Source organism: Lycium ferocissimum, chromosome 2, assembly GCF_029784015.1.
Source record: "Lycium ferocissimum isolate CSIRO_LF1 chromosome 2, AGI_CSIRO_Lferr_CH_V1, whole genome shotgun sequence".
NCBI lineage: Eukaryota > Viridiplantae > Streptophyta > Magnoliopsida > Solanales > Solanaceae > Lycium > Lycium ferocissimum.
This window is the reverse complement of record NC_081343.1, coordinates 58,337,564-58,358,665: the sequence shown is the minus strand read 5'-3', so window position 1 is coordinate 58,358,665 and position 21,102 is coordinate 58,337,564. Positions and strand designations below refer to the sequence as shown.

General features: G+C 37.4%; 2 protein-coding genes across 2 annotated transcripts; both read right to left on the bottom strand.

The window, feature by feature from the left end:
• Positions 1-287: 287 nt before the first annotated feature.
• LOC132046319 (pentatricopeptide repeat-containing protein At1g77170, mitochondrial) lies at positions 288-2,395 on the bottom strand. Its single transcript, XM_059436910.1, has one exon. The coding sequence runs from the start codon at positions 2,131-2,133 to the stop codon at positions 763-765; it is 1,371 nt and encodes a 456-aa protein (XP_059292893.1). The 5' UTR covers positions 2,134-2,395; the 3' UTR covers positions 288-762.
• Positions 2,396-2,663: 268 nt separating this feature from the next.
• Positions 2,664-13,291, bottom strand: LOC132046317 (phospholipase A I). The gene is made up of 18 exons (XM_059436908.1): positions 12,306-13,291; positions 11,697-11,844; positions 11,449-11,527; positions 11,181-11,334; positions 10,878-11,087; positions 10,553-10,798; positions 10,286-10,448; positions 9,954-10,214; positions 9,697-9,818; positions 7,128-7,289; positions 6,812-7,004; positions 6,562-6,698; positions 5,845-5,983; positions 5,381-5,584; positions 4,820-5,294; positions 4,524-4,740; positions 4,308-4,397; positions 2,664-3,538 (listed from the first exon to the last, which is right to left on the bottom strand). Exons 1-18 carry the CDS (start codon positions 12,924-12,926, stop codon positions 3,092-3,094), a joined length of 4,068 nt encoding a protein of 1,355 aa, XP_059292891.1. The 5' UTR covers positions 12,927-13,291; the 3' UTR covers positions 2,664-3,091.
• Between the last annotated feature and the right edge of the window lie 7,811 nt (positions 13,292-21,102).

Here is a 21,102-nt window from a genome sequence, read left to right as displayed (position 1 = left end):
TTCAGCCTACAGCTCTCAAAAACTTCAACCATAGAACACATTGCCAGTAATGCAACACCATTGCCTCTTCTCTCTTTTTTTTTTTTTCCCATTTCATCATCGAGAACCAGAAACTAGGCCTAGAATTGCCACCACCTGAGTCTATTTCTACTGTATTCTGGAATTTATTTGAACTTCCTTTACAATCCAACTCAATTTTTCTGAAATACTCGATCTCCTTCTTCAGAAGTGATTCTAAAGTTCCCCTTGTGTCTACCTCAACTGGTACACTTGCACTCATTTTATCGGAGTGGTGATGCTGCTAGCTCTGTGTAGCATTTTTTTTTTTTTTTTTCCTCAGAAAAAAGAAGAACAAGAATTCACAGATTGCGGAAGGCTTATTTGTGAAGAATAAATTGGTGGTTTTTAAGTCATAATTATGGTTGTAGGGGGTGATATTTGCTTGAAGTAGGAGCAACTACTCTTTACTGCTAATGATAGTGCTTATAAACATGCTTTTCGTTGAAGGCGGACAGCGTGAGGCTCTGCACAAGTGTAGCAGTGGATGGAAATGTAATCATCAACCAAACTTGAAATCAAATCATATACCTAATAGTGGATCAAAATTAAGGGTCAACGAGTAAGTTAAAATATGTGATATTTTGCTCCGATAATAACCACTTGTGTGAGATGCAACATATGGCAACCACCATGTGCACTCACTCCTATAAGAGAGAGCAATGTTTCTGATCCTTTTATCCTTGGCAGGTCCAGCTTCAACTCTCAATCTGAACTTGTTGACAAGCTATAAGCAGGAATCTTGTCAAGTTTTCTCTCCTTCATAATTTCTCTCATCCTCCTTACTTCTTCCCACATGCCATTACTGGCATAAATGTTGGACAATACCACATACACTCCATCGTTCCACGGTTCTAACTGTTGCAGGTGCTTAGCCACCCATTCTCCCATTTTCACATGCCCATGTTTCTCACAAGCCCCCATTAGGCAACCCCAAATCACAACATTTGCTTTCATTGACATCCCTTCAATCGTCCCCCTTGCCTCGTCAAGCAACCCAGCCCTGCCAAGCAAATCCACCAAGCACCCGTAATGCTGCAACATGGGGGCAATACCATATTCGCTCTTCATCATGTTGAAATAATACTTTCCTTCTTGCACCATCCCACCATGTACACAAGCGCTCAACGCCCCAACAAATGTCACATGGTTAGGCCTAACACCTGCCTCTCTCATGCAACAGAAGCATTCAAGTGCATCCCCAACATGCCCATGCATCGCATATCCAACAATCATAGAAGTCCATGACGATACATTTCTTTCCTTCATCCTCGAAAACACCCTATAAGCAAGATCCATCTTCCCACATTTACCATACATATCAATAAGAGAATTCATCATCAAAAGATCAGACTTTCCCATTTCTTTCGCTTGAAAGACGCATTTATGCAATTGAGAAGCCAAATCCAAGTCTCCAAGACTACCACAAGCCGACGTCACACTAACCATAGTCACATCATCTGGTTGTAACCCACTCTTTCTCAACTCCAAGAACATTTCTATCGCTTCTTTAGCACGCCCACCTTGCGCCAACCCCGCTATAATAGCATTCCAAGAACCCAACTTTCTTTCACTATTTTCTTCAAACACCTTATGTGCATTCTCAAAATCACCAGCCTTCGAATACAGACTAATAAAACCACTCTCACAATACATATTAGTATCCAAACCAATCTTTATAGCAACCCCATGTAACTGCCTTGCCATAACATAATTCAAAACCTGACAAATAGCCTTTAAAACAATAGGTAGTGTAAAAGTATCTGGACAAACACCAGTTCTTGACATAGTGATGTACACATGTAAAGCCTTGTTTGGGGAGTTAAGCCTAGTATATGATCTGATAATGTTGTTCCAGTGAAATTGCACAGGGTACAATTCCAGGAAGTGATTTCTGATTATCTGGGCGTAAATTTGGTCGAGGTGATGTATATTGTTGCAGTTTGATATTCGGGTTGCTATTACCTTGTCATTGATGTCGAGAATATTAGTAGTAGTGGCTAAACTGTGACAAAGATGAAATGAGTTTACTCTAATTCTACCAAATCGGAGCAACAGACAATGAAATGGACTCATTAAGTATGCACTTCAAACAAAGAACAGTACAGACAGCAATGCTTACTAAGTTAAAGACACAAAATATAAATATACAATGCTGAAATGCTTCTAATGTCTCTATTTTTTTTTATTTTTTATTTTTGTTGGATAAAGGTAGTGTTAGGTGCCAATTTGGGATCTATTAAATCACTATTAGGCATCTATTTCTACCTCACCAAAATGGATGGAAAGAAATCACCTAATAAACTGCTTTGAAATGCTTTACTTGAGCTGAGTATCTACTGGAACTCCACTAGTGATATTACACTGGGTATGTTCTAGCAGTTTTACATAATTTTCACTCATTTATCGCTAGACCTCACCCCTATGTTTCTATTTTAGTAAAACATAATGTCAGCCTGAGTTGATCCCAACTAGTTTTTGTGTAAATTGCAGAGAGCACTTGAAAACAACAGATTCTAAAAGCGCGTCAGTGTCAAATTGTGTCACCATCCAGCATCATCCAGGTAAGAACAACACAAAGAAACGACCTGTTTTTCACAGGAAGAAGACAAAAAGATAAACCTTCATTGTGGGGAAGGGTTGTTAAATAAATTCATTCCACTATACAAGTTACTTATTGGGGCCTTTCTAAATCTGAAAGTAACTTATAAGGAAAATTCTGCAAAACTGGGCCCTAAAGAAAAAAATTAACATCCATCAATGACTAACAACACAAAAAATGACTTCAGAGCCTCAAAATTGGTTGTTTCTCTAGCTTCTTTGAATTATTACTCATTTCTACTGCTTTTTCTCTCGTGCGCTTCTTTTTGCAATCCTTTTCCTTTTCTTGTACAAGTATAGTTCTTCTTTACAAAGTATGGAATAATGAGAAGACCATGCAAATTGCCTCAATCAAGCAATATGAAGTCAGCAAAAGCATTAGCTGATTCGCGCCTCCCTTGGAACTATAAAATAATCAAAGACAACCGACGAACTATGGTATGCTGGGAAGATGGCATGAATATCTTAGGCTCCGGTGTGAGGCACGAGCATGATGTAATGCATCATCTATTCTTGAACCACCCTGAAAAAGAGACTCATAGAATTGACAAATGAACTGGGACAACTCCCCCTCATCATCATCCCAAAAGAACTGAGATCGTCCTTCACTTTTCTCTGGTTCACTATCTTCCCAATCACTTGCTGGACTAGAGGGCTCAGTATCATCATCCTCTGCTTCTTCTTCGCCAATTTCAAACTTCCCATTATCAAAAGAATTAAAATCGCCTGACCCGTGAAATGTAGACAACTGAACTTCATCAGGCTCGGTGGAAGGACATATAACAGCTTTAGCTCCTGAATCTAAAAAAGCCTTGATTACAGGTTGTGTAGGGCCATAGAAACCAGTGAAGATTATAATTCTCTCCCTCCATGCTCCAATCTGGAAGGTTTAACAAATACTAAAAGAGTTAGTGCTGGCTCCTTTCTCAGGCATCTTTTTGTTTCTACGGTAAATGTGTACGCATGGAGTAACAGACTACAAGCACAACTATTGGAGAGGAGAGATGACACAAAATGAATCAACGTTCTCACTGTCATTGTATTAAGCCCTCTATAATGATAAATGGAAGAAAAGCAGCCCAATTTACTCGAAAAGATGAATGACAGAGAGCAAGAGATTAATCAAGTCATAATAGTAAAACTTAAGTATACATTCAAAAATATGTAGTATAGTGAACAGGCCTCTTATTTTCAAACCTGAGACAGAAATAGACCAGTCATTACCAAAACAAGTGCAGATCTCGGACTGATGCAAATGAAGTATTAGGCAAACCAGGGATAAATCTGTTCAATCAAATTTTAGGACTATAAGAATATGTGGATAGAGATATCCGCACATATCCATTAGGGAGGATCAGCACTACAGAGCTTTATCTGCAGAAGACCTCACTGCCCATTGTCAGGGACAAAGCAAAAATCCACATCGAGCTCTGAGTGCTGAAGAGTTTATCCTTTCCACAGCTACTTGAAACCAAGCAATTAAGTTCACTTGTCATATTTTGAACTCACCAGATTGGTGTTGACTAGTTTAATCAAATGATCCAAACCATATAACGTCATTCGGAAGAAATAAGTTCTTTCTCACATACAAAATCTTGCAATGAAAAAAAGATGCAACACTGAATCACATAAATGCTCAGAGGGTATACCATCCACCGAATATCTTCTGAGGTTAAATGCATTGAAGGAACGGTCCTACGAAACATATAGGCGCCAATTTCTTGGTCATCTTCCATGACCTTCAAAAGACAAAAAACAGGAAATTCATAAATTCCTTTGATCAAAGAGCAAATTCATAATTCTAGGTTTTGCGAAGCAAAGGCTTTATCAAAATAAAGGATGGCAGGCATCATGTCGGCACATACCTGCGTCTGACGCCCAATATAACGGTGGACAACACCCCCAATTTGGAAGCATGGTCTACATCTAACAAGATCAGCAACGGTTGAGATGTCACTGATGACTGATGCATACTTTCTCCGGCGGCCACGCATCATAGACAGCAAGCTGAATTTGACACTCTGCAGAAACTTATCTGCTAGTTCTCCAGGTTCGGCAACAACAAATACATCATTCTGCCAACTATCTCGTAGAGGTAGATAAAATTAGCATGATAAGCAGCATTTCTAATAAGTAACCAAAAAAATAAGGAATATCTAACCTCAGTACAGAGCCAGATGTATCATTTTGCAGAGCCAAGTGCACAACTCCAACCTGAGGTGAATTCTTTAGCTTCTCATACAAAGATTGCACAGGCAATGAAAGCTGTCGACGCTTTCGAGGAGACTCAGGCGGTGAGGCAGTTGTTTTCGCAGATTGTAATCCATCCAAGCTTAGTGGTGGAACTAAATCAATTCTACCAACCCTATGAGCCCCAATATCAGGACTGTATAAAAGAGGGCTTGAAGGGAAGCTCCCAGTGAACAATGGAGAAGCAAAAGGTGTCGGAAAAGTTGATCCTGGAGTTGTTTTCTGAGTGCTTGATATGCCATTAAAAAGACTGAGTTTTATTCCATTATGAGCACAAAATGACTCAAGTGAGCGAGCATGGTGAAAGACTCTTCCAGCATCTGCACTATTTGGGGCCTCAACAAGAAGCACGCTCCGCCTCCAACCTAAAGAAGGACTGCTGTCATCTGAAAAAAATTGAATCCTTCAAAATTCAATCTATCTAAGACAAAAGAATATCATGGCCAGCAATTAAAAATGACTCCACACACACCAGCTTTAGAATTCTTCGCTTTGAGAAACTTATGGGACTTTAAATTATCTGAAAGTTTCTCATCATGTGGCCTCTCCAACAATCTTTCACAAATATTCTTGAATGCAGCAGAGGTGTTCTGAATGTAATCTTCTGTTGCAGCCTCCAACTTTAACCAGACAGCAGGGTCTGTCTCATCTAGCTCCATACCACATCGTTCATCAACTGCATCCCAGATATGTAGAAGGCATGTTAAGAATGTGAAGAAAATTAAAACTCAAATATCACCACAGTGGAAGACCAGATCATACTCCTAACTCATTTTCTTTAGTTCTGGCTGATTCCTAAAAAATGAACTGTTAATGAAATGCCAAAAGTTCAGAAAAAGAAGAATTAGGAAAAGAGGTTTCCCAAAAGGAGAAAAAGCAATCTTTAGCCTGTAATATTTCACCTCAGGCAACATGTAAATTGTAAAGTAACTTTACCTGGATTAAAGCGAAAATAGCGCACATCAGGAAGCAGGGGAAGCAATGTACTTAAAGCTTCCTCCACTCGATCAACTGAGCATGCACTCTCTATCAAAACTTGGCCAGTATCCAGGTAACGCCAGCCACCTTTGCGGACCTAACACAGCAGGAAAAACAGCAAAAACACCTATAAATTGAATACACAAGTAAAATGGCTTGAAGTAAATGTTATCTTGACTTTATGAAAACTTCCCGTACCAATGGAGAGTAAACCCCAAACCTTTTGCAATAAAATTTGACCCACACTTTTCAGAGTTTTTCTTTTTCCCTTTTTTTTGAAATGGTGTTTTTCTATTGTTCTTAAAAGTAACTAACTGTGAATTCAACTCCAGAATTAGAAGCAGAAGATCAGAATATTGTAAGAATATGCTATAATCCAGGGAACACCCTAGAAAAAAGTTCTCAGTTAGTAGAAGTACGTTCTGACATCATGACATGTTAAGACCAAATCTGCAGCTGACTAAAGTTGCCAAATCAAACCAAAATTTTATGACTATTATAATCAACATTTCCAGATACCCCAATCTAAAGATATGGAAAAGCACAGGCAAGCAAATGCAGTCCATGAATATATCAAGTTCCAACAGCATGTTCAAGACCTTTTAAAGCCTGGAAAAAGAAAAATGATGGTAGCCTGTATCATAATAGGCAACCCCTTGCTAAGCAACAGTATACCTTCATGGGAACAGAACCACAACCAATTGAGACCATGCAGTCAATCCTTGCATCTGGCCATAGTAGTTGTGCTTCTCGTATGGCAAAAATGGTAGGATTATTGGCAACAATTGCACCATCTTGCCACCGATATACATCTGAAATTAAACAGACAGAACAGTTAAGGAAGATGACCATGCACGCGTCCATAGAAACAGAGCTCGTGAGGATCTGCCAAGAGTTAAATTATTAAGCACAAGCAAGAATATACCATCAGAGTAATCATCAAGATAATAAGGTGCAGCAGATGATGCTCTTATGGCTTGCCATATCCGATGCTTACAGCTTCCCATGAAAGCATTTCTCTTATTTTCAACTTGAGCTGGATCACTTACTGCTGCTTGGCCAGAAGTAGTCAAATTCTCTGTGACCGCATGGGAAATCTCTGGTGTCCCAGGAGGGTACTGCACTTTCCCAACACAAGGGTTCAATGACAGACTAACAAAAAGGAAATAATAGAAGCAGAGCTAATAAGCACTACTCAGATGAAGTCTAAGTATTGAGTCATATGAGGAATCAGTAATAACCTGATAGTTGCGGAAAATAAAGGGTTGAGCTGGTGTCGCACTGACCAGAGTTGATACCACAAAAACTTTGGGAATCCTTTTAACTGCTGACTCTATCAGGAGATCCCCATCCTCGTCAGCACACATCTCTTTCAACAATCTCTCAAACTGATCTGCACTGTGCTGGAAGAGGATAGAGGCTCAATTATGATTTCAAAGTTGCAAAGTCCCTATTATTCACCAGCATTTTAAGTACTAGAAAAAAGATTCTTGGTAGGTGTGTAAAAATTACAAAGTAGCATCAGGTTAACTGTTAGATTTGATTTGTCCCGCATGAGATGAAAGTTGTCTCATGCATTCTCCTCTCTCCTCTTATTTCTTACATGGTTTCAAAGCCTATGATTTTCGCTAATGCTTGCAAAAGATATTTTCATTCTCGTCCCTTATTCAATATTCCAATCTTTTCTTGAACACTGTTTCGGTGGAACCACACCTTTTGTGATATTCCAGAAACACCATCTTCCTTCCCTTGATCTTTACCAGAACAACTTTTTCCAGTGACCTTTTCAGCAACACCATTCCTCTCTTAGGTTATCATTCTGACACTTTTACATCACTATTAAGGCTACTGTGGCCACTGTTCTGGCTACTATTCCTACTGTTGTTCAGTCACTATTCCATGACTATTTTGGTGCCAGTGCGTGCATTAACTGGCACCAGTTTAGGCATAGCTTCAGTACTAATTTGCAAACTCAAGGTGTAATCAATCAGCACCTTAAATTTGTGAAGTATTAGAATATTAGATTAGATAATGTCCGTACATCGGGACAAAGTGCTATGTAAATTGCTTAACCCATCTATAAGAGTTCCTACGTGTCAGACACTTGTCTATCACATTTTCCACCTCTTCTCTTATTTCTCGAACCATCAAACATAATGTACTAGAAACACTTTCGAAACACTAAATATGAAACCTTATTCGAATAATGCCATTGGGGTGCAGCCCTTACTGGGACCCTATGTGAACGCTGTTTGTTTCGTGCACCGGGCTGTCCTTTTTTGGTTGGGTAATTTCAGGTCTCTACTTATTTAGGCCTTCTCGATTTGGGCTTCTTTGGCTAAAAAATGGGCCTCTGAATTTTTTTTTCCAAGAAATGAGCAGATATAGCTTGAGGCAGCCTTATTATAGCAAATTTTACTATCTATCCAACAAAACCTGTATTACTACATTTGCTAAATCTAGTTTTTCACTTAACAGAAACATCAAATTTTACTACATTTACCACCTAGAAAATAAGCTTTTCCTTATTCCAAGGGTATGCGATTTGAGGATTCATATTTGTAAAATCAATATTTTTGGCTTAATACACAAAATGGCACCTCAACTTCCACCAGCTCTCAAAGCGAGGCCTCTAACTTGAATTGTCCCAGTTTAAACCTTTACTTGTTAAAACTGTGCATAATAAACACCTCTGACTGTTGACCATACTTATGCTGCATTGATTTAGCTTATGTGGCTAGAAAGTGTGTGAATCACGCATATAAGGAGCTTGAATATGTGAAAAGGCTCCTATTCATCTCTTCTTCCATCTCTAATCTTTTCCACTATTGTTGACCTCCAATTTCTGATTTTGCTTCCACCAACAGTGAAAATTTCTCAGCTTTTCAAGATTCTTTGAGAAGGAGACACCTTCCCCAACTCTGGACCCTCCAAAGCTCCAACACTACCAAGATTGGAGACTAGATCAGAAGAACTGAAGCTCCCTTTTTTTTTTTTTTTTTTTTGATAGAGCAGAAGTGAGAACAAGCTCATGAGTGGCACAACAAAAGAGACCGAGGTCTATGATTGTTTTCCACCATTGTTGAGCTCTAGATCTCAATGCCCACGAATAACCAATTCTCAACCTGAAGAATTCCCAAATCGATCCCTTTCCTCCCTTAACCTGTCACGCCTTTCATAATCCTCCCCAATGGAGCGGCGATTTTCACCCGCGCTTAACCAGCCCTTCGTTCATACATTATTGAAGGTTGTGTGATTTTTGAAGGCTTTCCTGTGTGCTTCTGTCCATGTACTCCATAAGAATATCGACGTCTCTTGTGTCAGTTGATGACATAGAAGAACTAGTCCAGCGAAGGATTGAGGTTTCATGGAGGATCAGACAGCAACTTTCGGGATCACTGTCACCATGGACAACTTTGAGCGCATAGAGTGCTGTATAGTGAACTGCACTTGTGGCAGCCTTTGTACATATGTCCACCTTTTTCCATGTTCAAGCACCTTAAAATTTTCGAGTTCTAAGATGGAGATGTTAGTGGTGGAAGAGGTGGTGGTGGTGGTGGTGGTGGAGGTGTTGGAGTTAGTGGTGGGAGATGTAAGGGGAAAAGAGGGAATGCCCGTATAGTTCTGGTAATGGATAATAAAAGGTTAACTCGACTTATTTTTGACTTAAATTATATGAATTCTTAAAGTTAATATAACAAATAACCACTTTATGTACAGATACTATAATATTTTGGACACCCTATTACCAAAATAGGCAAGAGTAGTTGCAAATTAACTTAAAGGAAGAAAACTGATGGCATCACATACTTTAGATCCATGTACAACAACCCTGAAACTCTGAGATGAGCTCTTGTAGAGTTGATCCAACTTTTCTCTCCATGTTGCTGCTTCATTGTCCTTGGGAACAGGTTCGGCGAACACAAGTTTGCCTGTAAAAGCAAATTTAGAGAGGCATGGTATAGGATTATGCTCAGTGCTGTTACTATGTCAAGCAATCTACAGCAAGTCTGAAAACACTTGAAAGGATGCAGCAAAGTTTAGCTCCTTTTAGAATAGAAACTCACCAAGTTTTTTATATATTTCTTCACATTTTTCCAAGGACATCAGTTTGATCCCAAGAGCAACAGCAAGCATACCACCAGTTGAAGTGCCACAAATGAGGTCAAAAAGTTCGTGTATCTGCTTCCCAGTACCTTTCTCAATCTCCTTAAGGATTCTCACAGTTGCCAAACCTTTCATGCCACCACCATCCATTGAAAGTATGCGCAACCCTTGCTTTGGGACCTGTCTCCCTCTTATAGCACGCCGTAGAATCTCATTCTCCCCTGCAATCAGATAGAGTATGTATTCAAAAGGCCAGGCATAGCTGAATCATAAGAGACATACAGAAACCAACCTAGTATTGCCAAAGCACGAGCCGCAGCCTTACTGACTTGTGGCTCTGATGCAACTGTCAACCGCAGTAGCAGTTCTCGTAAACTTTCTGAAGTAACTAAAATACGACGATTTTCCAAGCAGAACGCTAAGTTACCAACTGCAAATAAAGCTAGTCTTTGCACCTAAGGAGACAAAATAGTTCATTTCAAAGATCACTTGACGGAAACAGGAAAACAACTTTATTCACTGAATTGCCCACAAAGAAAAAGAGACTAGAGAGGCTTGCCTCTGGATTTCTGTGAGCACACAAAAGTTTCAATGATCTCAATACATCCTTTGTCAGCAGCTTTTGAGATACAATATCTGATGCAAACGCCAAGTTTCCCAAAACTTGCAACACAGATATGACTTCCTCAGGACCAGCAGATTTTAGTACTCTTTCTATGGGTTGCATAATATCTGATTTCATCAACTGCATTGCCACAGACACGTCTGTGGCAAGAGAAGAAAGAGCGGAGCAAGCTTGTTCTACCTGAACAAAAAAACAATGTTATGCATTGATTGCATAGGAATTTAGGTCAAAGCGGCCTACAGAGTATAAGCTAGCATACCACATGCTGATTGTCACTACTGATCATACTTATGAGTTGCCTCACAGCGTTCTCATCTTTCCCAACAACTACACGATTCCCCTCATCTTGCATTATCTTTGCCAGGGCAGAAGCTAGCAGGGGATGATGACAAGAAGAGAAACGGAATATAAGAGAGAAGAAGGCGCTCAGTTTATGCCGAGACGCAATAAAGTAAGAACTATTCTCCATCTGCAGTTCAACAAAACAAAAATGAGTTCTTCAACTTCATAAAGCCTATCAGATCAGCAGAATAACTCCAAGTTCAAAGATTGTTATGAATACCTCAATCTGCACATTCACTGATCTCAACTGATCGTCTGCCACAACCCTTATGTTTGCAAGAGATAAATGGCGAACCTTCTGGAGTGGCAAAATATCAGGAAGAAATTCAAGAGGATTACCAAAAAGCCGAAGAACGCGTAACTTTGTCATTGCCCTGTAATTAAGTTCTAACAACATTAGACCTCAATCACAGAATGACATGGTATTTGTCTAAGAAATCAAAGAAAATTGGAAGATTGGCCAATCATAAGTATATAAATAGAGAGACCTGAAATCAAGAAGAGGTCGCACCAGCTTGTTGTGTTCCAGCGATAATTCGACTAGCCCAATGCACTCTCTTAGTTCAACTGTTCAACATATCCAGCCAGGCCAAAGAATGAAATGAGTAGGATGGCATCATTTGTTATTTGTATTACTACTCCTTATGAACTGAATTAATGTAATTCCAACAAATATACTGTTCAAAACCATCTAGGCCGTACCCTGTCGGTTTTTAAGTGAAAGTTTCAATCTTACCAGGGACAGACACTAACATGTTGTAGTCCACGGCAAGAACTTTCAAGCATTTTAGTTCACCAAGCTCAGGTGGCAAATTTGAAAGCTTATTGTTATCAAGATATAGCCTTTCAAGAAGAGGCAGCTGGGTTATCTCTACTGGCAGCACCTGCAACATACAAAAAGATGGGAGATCCAATTGATCGGAAACTATTTCTCAATACATAGCTATTCTAGAAGTTACAAACTGCTGGATTGGTTTTGATAATGACCACTATCAGCAGATCAAATAGTGATATATCCTACCATTCCCTCAGAATCAGGAAAACAAAAGAAAAAGATTCGTAGTACGTACCCTATAATGCTTTCCGGAGTTAAAAACACCACATTATGCACAACAAACAAGAACAACTCTTAACTAATTCAAAACTAGTTGGAATTGGCTACATGATCCTTGCTATTCATTCTAATCAACTTGGACTCATTTCATTCCAATACTCGATAGTTCTATTTTGGGACCAGTTATTATGGCTTGGCAAGAACATCATATAAACAAATAATTCAAAATCACTCATCAAAAAACTAAATGTAAATTCATACGAATTAATGTTAAAATGAAGAAGCACTCACCATTAGTCCAAGACCACATAGACTAACAACAGTAACACTCTTCCAATGATCAGCACACCCCGCTGGCACGCCTTCCCCACTTCCTAACCCAACCCCATTAGCAAAATTCGACCTCATCAACCTCGAAAACACCCCCATCCCATCACTCTGCTGACTCGAACTACCCACCCGCCACATCATCACACCTTTCAATGGCTCTCTCCTTTTCACCACTCTCATTTCCACTGCCACCTCACCTACATCATCCTCCACATCATTTTCATTATCCTTTTTCTCCTTGAATTCGATTTCGACAGTATCTTGTGGTGAAGGCAATGCCACCATAACCTGTGACTGCAACTTTAAAGCAACCTGATCCTCATCATCACCAACATTCCAATCTAAATCAACCCTAAACCCTAATAATTCTTCTTGATTATTATTATTATTATTAGTCTCTTCTTGACCCTCCACCACCACAGGTGATAGAGGTGATGCAGAGAAGGGTGAAGTGTGTGCTGACGTGGATGATGACGATCTTGATGACGTGGGTGTGGACTCATCTAATGCCTCATCTTCACCATAACTTAATGTAAGGTGAAATACATCTGATGGGCGTTTCCAACCCAATCCCCAAGACATTTGGTCACCACCAAGGTCCAATTTTTTTTCCAAGATTATTTGTTTCTAACACACCCTTTACGTAATTTTATTTGTTTTTTACATTACAATGGAGATCAGATCATCAGATCAAAGAAATGTGTGAGAAACTGAAAATCAAGAATGTCCCTGTGTGGAATTTTCAGGAGGGTTTAAAAAATTAAAAGAAACTTTTTTTTTTTCCAGGAGAAAGATAAAATGAAGATTTTGGTGAATAAAAGTGGAGATTTTGATGATTCTTGATTTGTTCTTTTACTCCATTTTGCAGTGTGGTTTTAGGTGGCGTTGTGTTTCTGTTTTTTGGTTTCTTAGCGGGGCCGTTTCGGAATGGCAGAGTTACGTAAAATTGGAAGAATTGCGAAGAAGTCAAGAGTTGAAAAGTATTTACAAGTCTTACGATGTCGTTTTAATATTGAATTGCAACCTATTTCTTTGTCCTCTTAAATGTTCATTGCATGTGACAACAACACTTACACGCTTAACTTCTAAATTGGGTCATTGGCACTTATTAATGCCCCTATTTTGTGCTGGTCTCTAATTTTTTTTATCCTCATAACAAATAATTTTTTCATAGGGCATGAATTTATGTTCCGTATGACTAAAGAACTCATGTCCTGTTAGACATAAGTTTATTGATAACGGGCAAAAATTAATTAAAGATCAGCTTATTTGAAAGGCAAAGATAAAAGACCAGCTCAATTAAAGGGAAAATCGTGCAATTTCTTCTTCTAAATTGATTGTTAAATATCATTGGAATTTATCACAAATTAATAGAGTTTTAAAATGGCTATCAATTTACTAAATTGTTTTTTCTTTCTATTGACTTGAGAACGATAATATGAGCTCACATAAACTGAAAAGCTTCTACAAAATTACTATTTAAATGTGAAAATATAACAAAAATAGACGGTATATTTCTTAAGCATGTTGTTGAGTGTCATCAAAGTGTCAATCGATAAGTAAGATTTCATTTTTCATATTGCAATATCATGAGCCTTCATGTTTATGGTTCAATATATATATTTTCTACTTCTTCTTTTTTGTTAATCTCGTGAAAAAAAGGGAGTTTCAAAATATTCTGACACTCAACGGAGGAAGCATTGAACATAAAACTGTAATATAAGGGAATATGAGCAAATGAATGAGATCATTTTCACCTCACATTGTAAATCCAATCAATATCCTTTTTTGATGATGGGATCTTGTAATAATGTTTGCAAAACTAACAAGAGCTAAAAACAATTTGTGTCCCGTGCTTGTTCATTTACTTAGCCATGTGATGCTTCAATTTCAGGGCTCATTCAGTAACTATACATTTGCTTTCTTTTGCTTGCATTGGAAGTTAGATCTAGAAGATTCAACCTTTTCTTTTTTATAATCTCAGTAAAGATTAAAGAACACCTTTAAGCTATCCCTTTTAACTTGCTTCCTTTAATTCAATTTGTATAGATTCCTATACCACCGCTTAAGTGAACTTTCTCACAGATATGGTCAAGAAAACAAGTGAATAGACCATGCTGTTGAATTGAATTTGATACTTTTTCCTGTTAAGTGCTGACTAATTCCATTTAAGATGGGTGGGGGCCTTTGGTGATCAAGTATTGTCAATGTTAATAGCCAAAAATTGGGCCACGGTAAACTATATGGTCCAAACTTGAGCAAAACGTGACTTCAGCCCATAATTATAAATGAAATGAGTTAGGTCTGCAACTTATCTTCGAGATATTGGCAAGAAAGTCAAACAACACTATGGTCTATGTTTCATCTTAATTTTTAAAGTACATGGTGATAATTCCAATCTTTTATTTACTATCCCATCTTCTATTTTACTCAAATACCTAAATGACAGGTCACATCAAATTCAAATTTGTGATGTTTCCATTCAAATTGTGACATCTTGACCAAGGAGTAGTTTTTAGAGAACTTCTATTTCATTATCTTCATGTTTTTGCAATGCTTCATCTGACAAATCCACCAAAGGGCTGCTACTTCGTACAACGTTTTCGCCTATAGCCCAAATGATAAATTGGATAGCCTCAAACTTCTAGCCCATGATTTTAGGAAATTTTGGGCCTTGGGCATAAGCAGACTTATTCTTTTTTTTTTGCGCGGATTGCCCTTCATTTGGGGTGGTCTTTAATTTTTGCCCTTCAAATTGGTAATCTTTAATTTTTACCCCTCACCTAACACCTGAGGCCGTAGGTTCGAACCCCAGCTCAGGTAAAAAAAAAAAAAATCGCTAGGCAGAATTTGGGCCGCACGGGCAGAATTTCTGCCCATGCAAATTCTACTTGAAGGCAGAAATTCTGCCTGTGCCACGTAAATTACGAAGGGCAAAATTTAAAGACCACCATTTTGAGGGGTAAAAATTAAAGACCACCCCCAGCGAAGGGAGCTTATTTGCACAAATAATCTTTTCTTGATGCCAGTCTTTGAATTGTATCTATTTATATACAAAAAAGATGCACGTAAAACCTCCCGCCATGACTACATAACTTAGCAAATATGTCCTCCAGCCAGCCATCGGCCAACTTTACATTATTTCCAGCACCAGCTCTTTAAGATGATTATTGCATATTAATTTGACTTTGATGAAACCATAGTCATACTTCTCAATTAATTCCCAGTAAAGATTGCAGACACCTGCTCCCATGCGAGTCCAGAAATTTTTATCGATTGTTCCTTTTTAAGATCGTGGTTTGGTAAATGATCCTTTATTTTTCTTGCAACATATGGACATTTTAGACTATAGTCTAAAGATCTCCTTTGAGTAAATTGAAAATCTAATGAGAAAACGTTAGACCATGGTCTAAAATTTGTAAGTTATTGCAAACGTTAGACGACAATTAATGAATTATCTCAAAGGTTGAGAAATATATGAGCAAATATTATACTTGAATCTAACATTGTCCGGAAAGACAGTTTCCTAAGGGCTATATTTGCACTGCTTTAAAAATATGAATGAAATCTAAATGACGACCTCAAGAAGTTTCATTTGTGTAAATCAATCATTCGAGTCACACATCTAAAAAGTCCTTGAACTTATCATTATACCATTTAATGGACAATTCCAACAAATATTTCTGGGTCATTTGCACGATAGTGCTTCAAAGGCACTAGCCTTTAATTTTTGGCCCTCAAATTGTTGGTCTTTAATTTTTGCCCTTCGCCTAAAAATTCATAGGTTCCGGGTTCGAACCCCGTTCAATAAAAAGTTTTGAAAAAAATCTCAAGACAGAGTTTTGGATTCAAACTCTACCTTAAGGTACAGTTTGAACCTTATAAGGCAAAAGTTTGCCTTAAGGCCTAACTTTTGCCCGAATAGATCTAATTTCGGGTAATAGTTAGGCCTTAAGGCAGACGTTTTCCTTAAGGCCTAATTTTGGGTAAAAGTTTGTCTTAAGGCCTAACTTTTTCCCAAATAGGCCTAATTTTGCTACAAACCTCTGCCTTGCGGTTTTTTTTTTTTTTTTAATTGAGCCGGGTAAAAATCCAGAACCTCAGGGTATTAGGCGAAGGATAAAAATTAAAGACCAACAATTTGAGTGGTAAAAATTAAAGGCTAGTGCCTTTCAAGGGAATTCCGCAGAAAAAAATGAATATTTCATTGTTACTTTTACGTTGAAAACCATTAACTGAAAAATATGAAAATATGGGTATCAAATTTATCCCATAGGCCATAAGAACATATTCATCCAACCCGCTGCCTCGCACTACAAGCAGGGGCCGAGCTAGGATGGCCGAAGGGGGTTCGAACCCCCTTCACCGGAAAATTACATTGTACATATATGGTCAGATCTGTTTTTTATGTATATATATCTTATATTGAACCCCTTTAATATTGATGAGAGGCTTAGATCAAGGGTCTAGGGGGTTCAGAATTATGTAATAAAGGTCACAGGTTCAAGCCTCTATGAATGCCATTTAATGCCCTTTCCTCCCTTTCTTTGTCTTTATTTGCTTTCTCTTTTATTTTAGATTTGTTATGAAATAATATTAAATGTACACAACACAAAAGATATAGCCAAAGAAGTTGGGAGAGAGAGAGAGATTTTATTGTCTTTCAATTCTACAAAGGAACTCCTATTTATAGGAGGAAATAAGCGAACAACTTGGTGGCTATAAGTGAACAACTTGGTGGCCACCAAGTAACAACTTGGTGCCCAAGTATTTTGGTGGGCATCCAACTTACAAGTAAATTCATGGACAAACATATTAATATTTACAACACTCCCCCTTAGATGTCTATTAATTAGATGATGTGCCTCGTTAAAACCTTATTTAGGAAAAAACCCTGTGGGAAAAAGTCCTAAATGAAGGAAAAAGAGCACACATATCTAGTAATACGCTTTGAGAGTTACCTTGTTAAAAACCTTGACAGGAAAACCCAAATGGGACAAAACCTTGGTCAAGGGAAAAAGAGTACAACGCGTATTTGCTCCCCTTGATTAAAGCATCACATAATTCTTGAAGATGATGTACTTTGATCTTGTATATACCAACTTATCATATCTTGAGGTTGGTATTGTGTTTGTGATCAGATCTGTCAAACGACCTGACTGATAATCTGCATCTTCATTCCTTAGATAGAGTTGCATCATCACCATATAATATCGTTAAAATCACGTCAAGTACATTCTTGACTTGCTGCATAATCCATCTGATGTTATCATTCTATGGTTTTACTGTCATGTATAATAATATGGTTTAACAGTAATCCTTTATGGAAAGAGATAACATATTTGGATCGAACTTTTATGTCGATCAGATGAATGCCCTGTATATCCAAAACACTTGAAAATATTTGTTTGGATAAACACATTCATGCCCTACTTTCATTAGCAATATGCAATTGATCTTATTTCAATATCTCCATATAGGAGTAAATTATATCATGCTCGTAGTTATAGCAAGATATATAAGTACATCAATTACATAAAGATATGGTACTTCAGGACCAATTCAATTTTCTTATTTCAAATTCTTTCGAAAGATAATGTCTTGCTTTTGTAAACTCTTCAAGAGCTCCATAATATTCATATGAAAGATTCGACTATCATAAAGAGACAAGGGTAAACATAGTATATTTGTACCATTCGTCAATGAATATACATTAAGGCGATTTCAGTACATCAACCTTGATTCATTTAATCCATTTAAGGATTATAAACAAGTGTCCAAGAATTTGTATATGCTTCAGGAATTTTGAATCCTTTAGAAATTTTCATATAAATTTTGTCAAGTAAGCCATATAGGCGGTGACAACTTCCATCAGTATAAATTGTGACATCTTCTGATGTCTGGACTACAGGTCCAATCGCTTACCAAGATGCATCATTTCACTTGCTAATTATTTCTACGTCAACATGCTTTAAGAGACGTAGGATTCTGATCCTCACAACCTTATACTATATTGCTCTTTATATAGTATCAAAGATATCGTCGACGATTCAAAGATATCGTCGACGATATATCATTTGTATCGGTTCGCAATTCGACATAACTTACTGAAATCTCATCACTTCATTATTTTTCGGGTACACAACCTTTCATAAGGTTTATGAAGTGTTATGTTGTAGCTTTTCAAGAGCACATTGCCTCCTTATTATGATTATTTGCTCCTCCTTTTTACAAGGATTATTATATTTGAAACCGATTGGTCTACCATGCTCCATGCGCATGTCAGAGACTCTGTCCTTCGGGGACTTTAGGAACATTTCTTTGATGAAATATGAAATAGTTGGGTCAGCAAATGCTTCCAGCATTTGACTTGAATTATCTGAGGATCATACTGAAGATAATTCACAACATATTTCTTAGCTGCTTATTCTCTCCCCCTTATGTTAGTGACATATATGACCATTTTCTTTGGGAAAATCCATCTGTGTGCATCATGGTATATCCATTAATCATATACTGCACATCAAACACTATAAGATGGAAATATCTAGTTCCTGACCTTGAACCAAATATGAGGGGATAATTTATCAAAATTTATTGATCTGAAGCATACAAGTGCTGTTGTATGCAATATATCATATCTCAGACCAACTGTTACGCCCTATTTTGAATGGGTCCAATATAGTTTGCAACTTCCCGGTTCTTCTAACTGGTTTAAAAAGGGTTAGAGTCGCCATCTCATTTTTAAGGAAAAAAATAGGAAACCTATATGTATTTTGTGTCTACTCCATTTTTAGTCTACGAAACCTATAAGATTCTCGATAAGGGTTTTATTTACCCCGAGGGTGGGGTATTAAGCATCTCCTGAGGCACAATCCGGAGTCTTAAACTTAGTTTAACCGAACACACTAGAGGGGATTATTTATCTGTTTATCATTATTATTACCTATTTTCAAAATGTTTTGATTTCATGAAAAGCTGCGCTGGGTGATAATATGCTAAGTATATATAGCGTATAAAAATGTTTATATATATCAAGTATCAAATGTATATAAAAAATGTATATATATAAAAAAAGGAATGTATAACGGAGTATAAAAATGTACCTTGTAAGTATAAAAGTGTATCCTTTGGTATAGAGAGTGTACATCTATTGGTATAATGTTAGTGTAAAGAATATATACAACTATATAAAGAATGTATAAAAGAGTATAATAGAATATGAAAGAATGTCTGTATATTAAACATACAAAGAATGTAATGAATATTGAACATATATATAAAAAGAAACGTGTAAAAGGTTGTATAACAAGTATATAAGGAGTGTATATTTTTAGTATAAAGAATGTATATTATAAGTATAGACGGTGCATATCAAAAGTAAAAAGTGTAAAAGTGTATGTAGAGTGATGTATCTAAGTATATAAAGATATAAAAGGTTGACTATGAGCGAATATAAATCATATAGCGTAAAGAACTGTATTTAAAGAAGGTGTTTGAAAAATGACGAAGTTAATTGAGTTGTATCTTCCTTCATGTAAAGGGATGATTTTGTTTTAAGGGCTGATCAAAGAATAGAAAAAGCGTATTTGAGAATTAAAGAATACTTATGAAAGAATTACTTGTAAAAAATATTTAAATATTTAAGGAAAAATTAAAGATACATGTATGAAAAGTTTATTGATAAAGAATGTGCTTTGAAATAAAGAATGAACTAATGTTTTGTCCAAACGTCAAAAGTGAGTTAATTAACCGAGTGTTTATATCGAGTCAATCTAATCAATTAATGAAAGTGTGGACGGCCTAAGTCTTGCCTAAAGCGATAAGTAATTAAATATCCCCGCCCAACATTAAAGTGAAGTTTTCACTACTCCGAGTTAATGTTTTGTACAATTTTAAATAACGCGCGAAAGTAAATACAAACAAGGATTCGATGAAGTCTTTGGGTTCCTTTCGAGTGTTGTCTTCGGGATGTGTCTTCGGGTACCTGTATAAACACTTAGTAAAAGTGTTAGTAAGAGAATAACTATCGAATGAATTAAAGAAATAATGAATAAACTAAAAATAAAAATCCATTTTTTGTACAGGGAGGCCTTGGAAATCGATGAAAATTTCAACATCGGCCAGGGTGTAGCATCCGTTCAATACCAATTTTTATAGAATGTACAACATCAGTCCCAACAGCAGCAAAACAGTAGAGGATCCGGCCAAGACCACTAGAGAAAATCAAAAGTGGCCGGAGAGGTGTAGGAATCACAAGAGACACCAAAAATGGTACAAAACTAGATCAAACAATGGCCAAACCAGTAGCATCACGATGCAGAGATCAAGAGAATAGCAATAGTTGCCTGAAACTTATCAATTCCGGTTATCAAAGCCAAGAACAAATCAGAAAAAATTAAAATCCAACCAATAACCAAGTTAGCAACAATAGAAATGCAAAATAAATAAATGAAAAAATAGAGCAAAGGGTCGTTTGACGTGGCTTCCACGAAGATGGGACACCGAAGACGAGAAAAACCAATAGATCTGGAGATTTGTTTAGCTATGGTTTTGTGTTCTTTGTCAACAGAGGGAAGAGGAAAGCAAAGGGATATGAGGGAGGATGAAAAGGTTATGGGTTGTGTGGTGTCGTTGGTGATGGTGGTGCTGATCAGAGAAGTGGGGGAGTTCGCCGACGTTAATGCAGTTAAACGGAGACAGTGAAGGGAGCGAGGTGGTGGTGGCGTGGCTGGTTGCTGGTTCGCTGGTAATGGTT

What these genes read in the sequence shown, in the direction of transcription:
- LOC132046319 (XM_059436910.1), bottom strand. Translation starts at nt 2,133, where the DNA reads ATGAGTCCATTTCATTGTCTGTTGCTCCGATTTGGTAGAATTAGAGTA.
- LOC132046317 (XM_059436908.1), bottom strand. Translation starts at nt 12,926, where the DNA reads ATGTCTTGGGGATTGGGTTGGAAACGCCCATCAGATGTATTTCACCTT. An exon ending in AGCGAAGAATTCTAAAGCTG is followed by an intron (nt 5,295 to 5,380) that starts GTGTGTGTGGAG and finishes AATTTTTTTCAG; the next exon opens with ATGACAGCAGTCCTTCTTTA. An exon ending in ACATCTGGCTCTGTACTGAG is followed by an intron (nt 4,741 to 4,819) that starts GTTAGATATTCC and finishes TCTACGAGATAG; the next exon opens with TTGGCAGAATGATGTATTTG.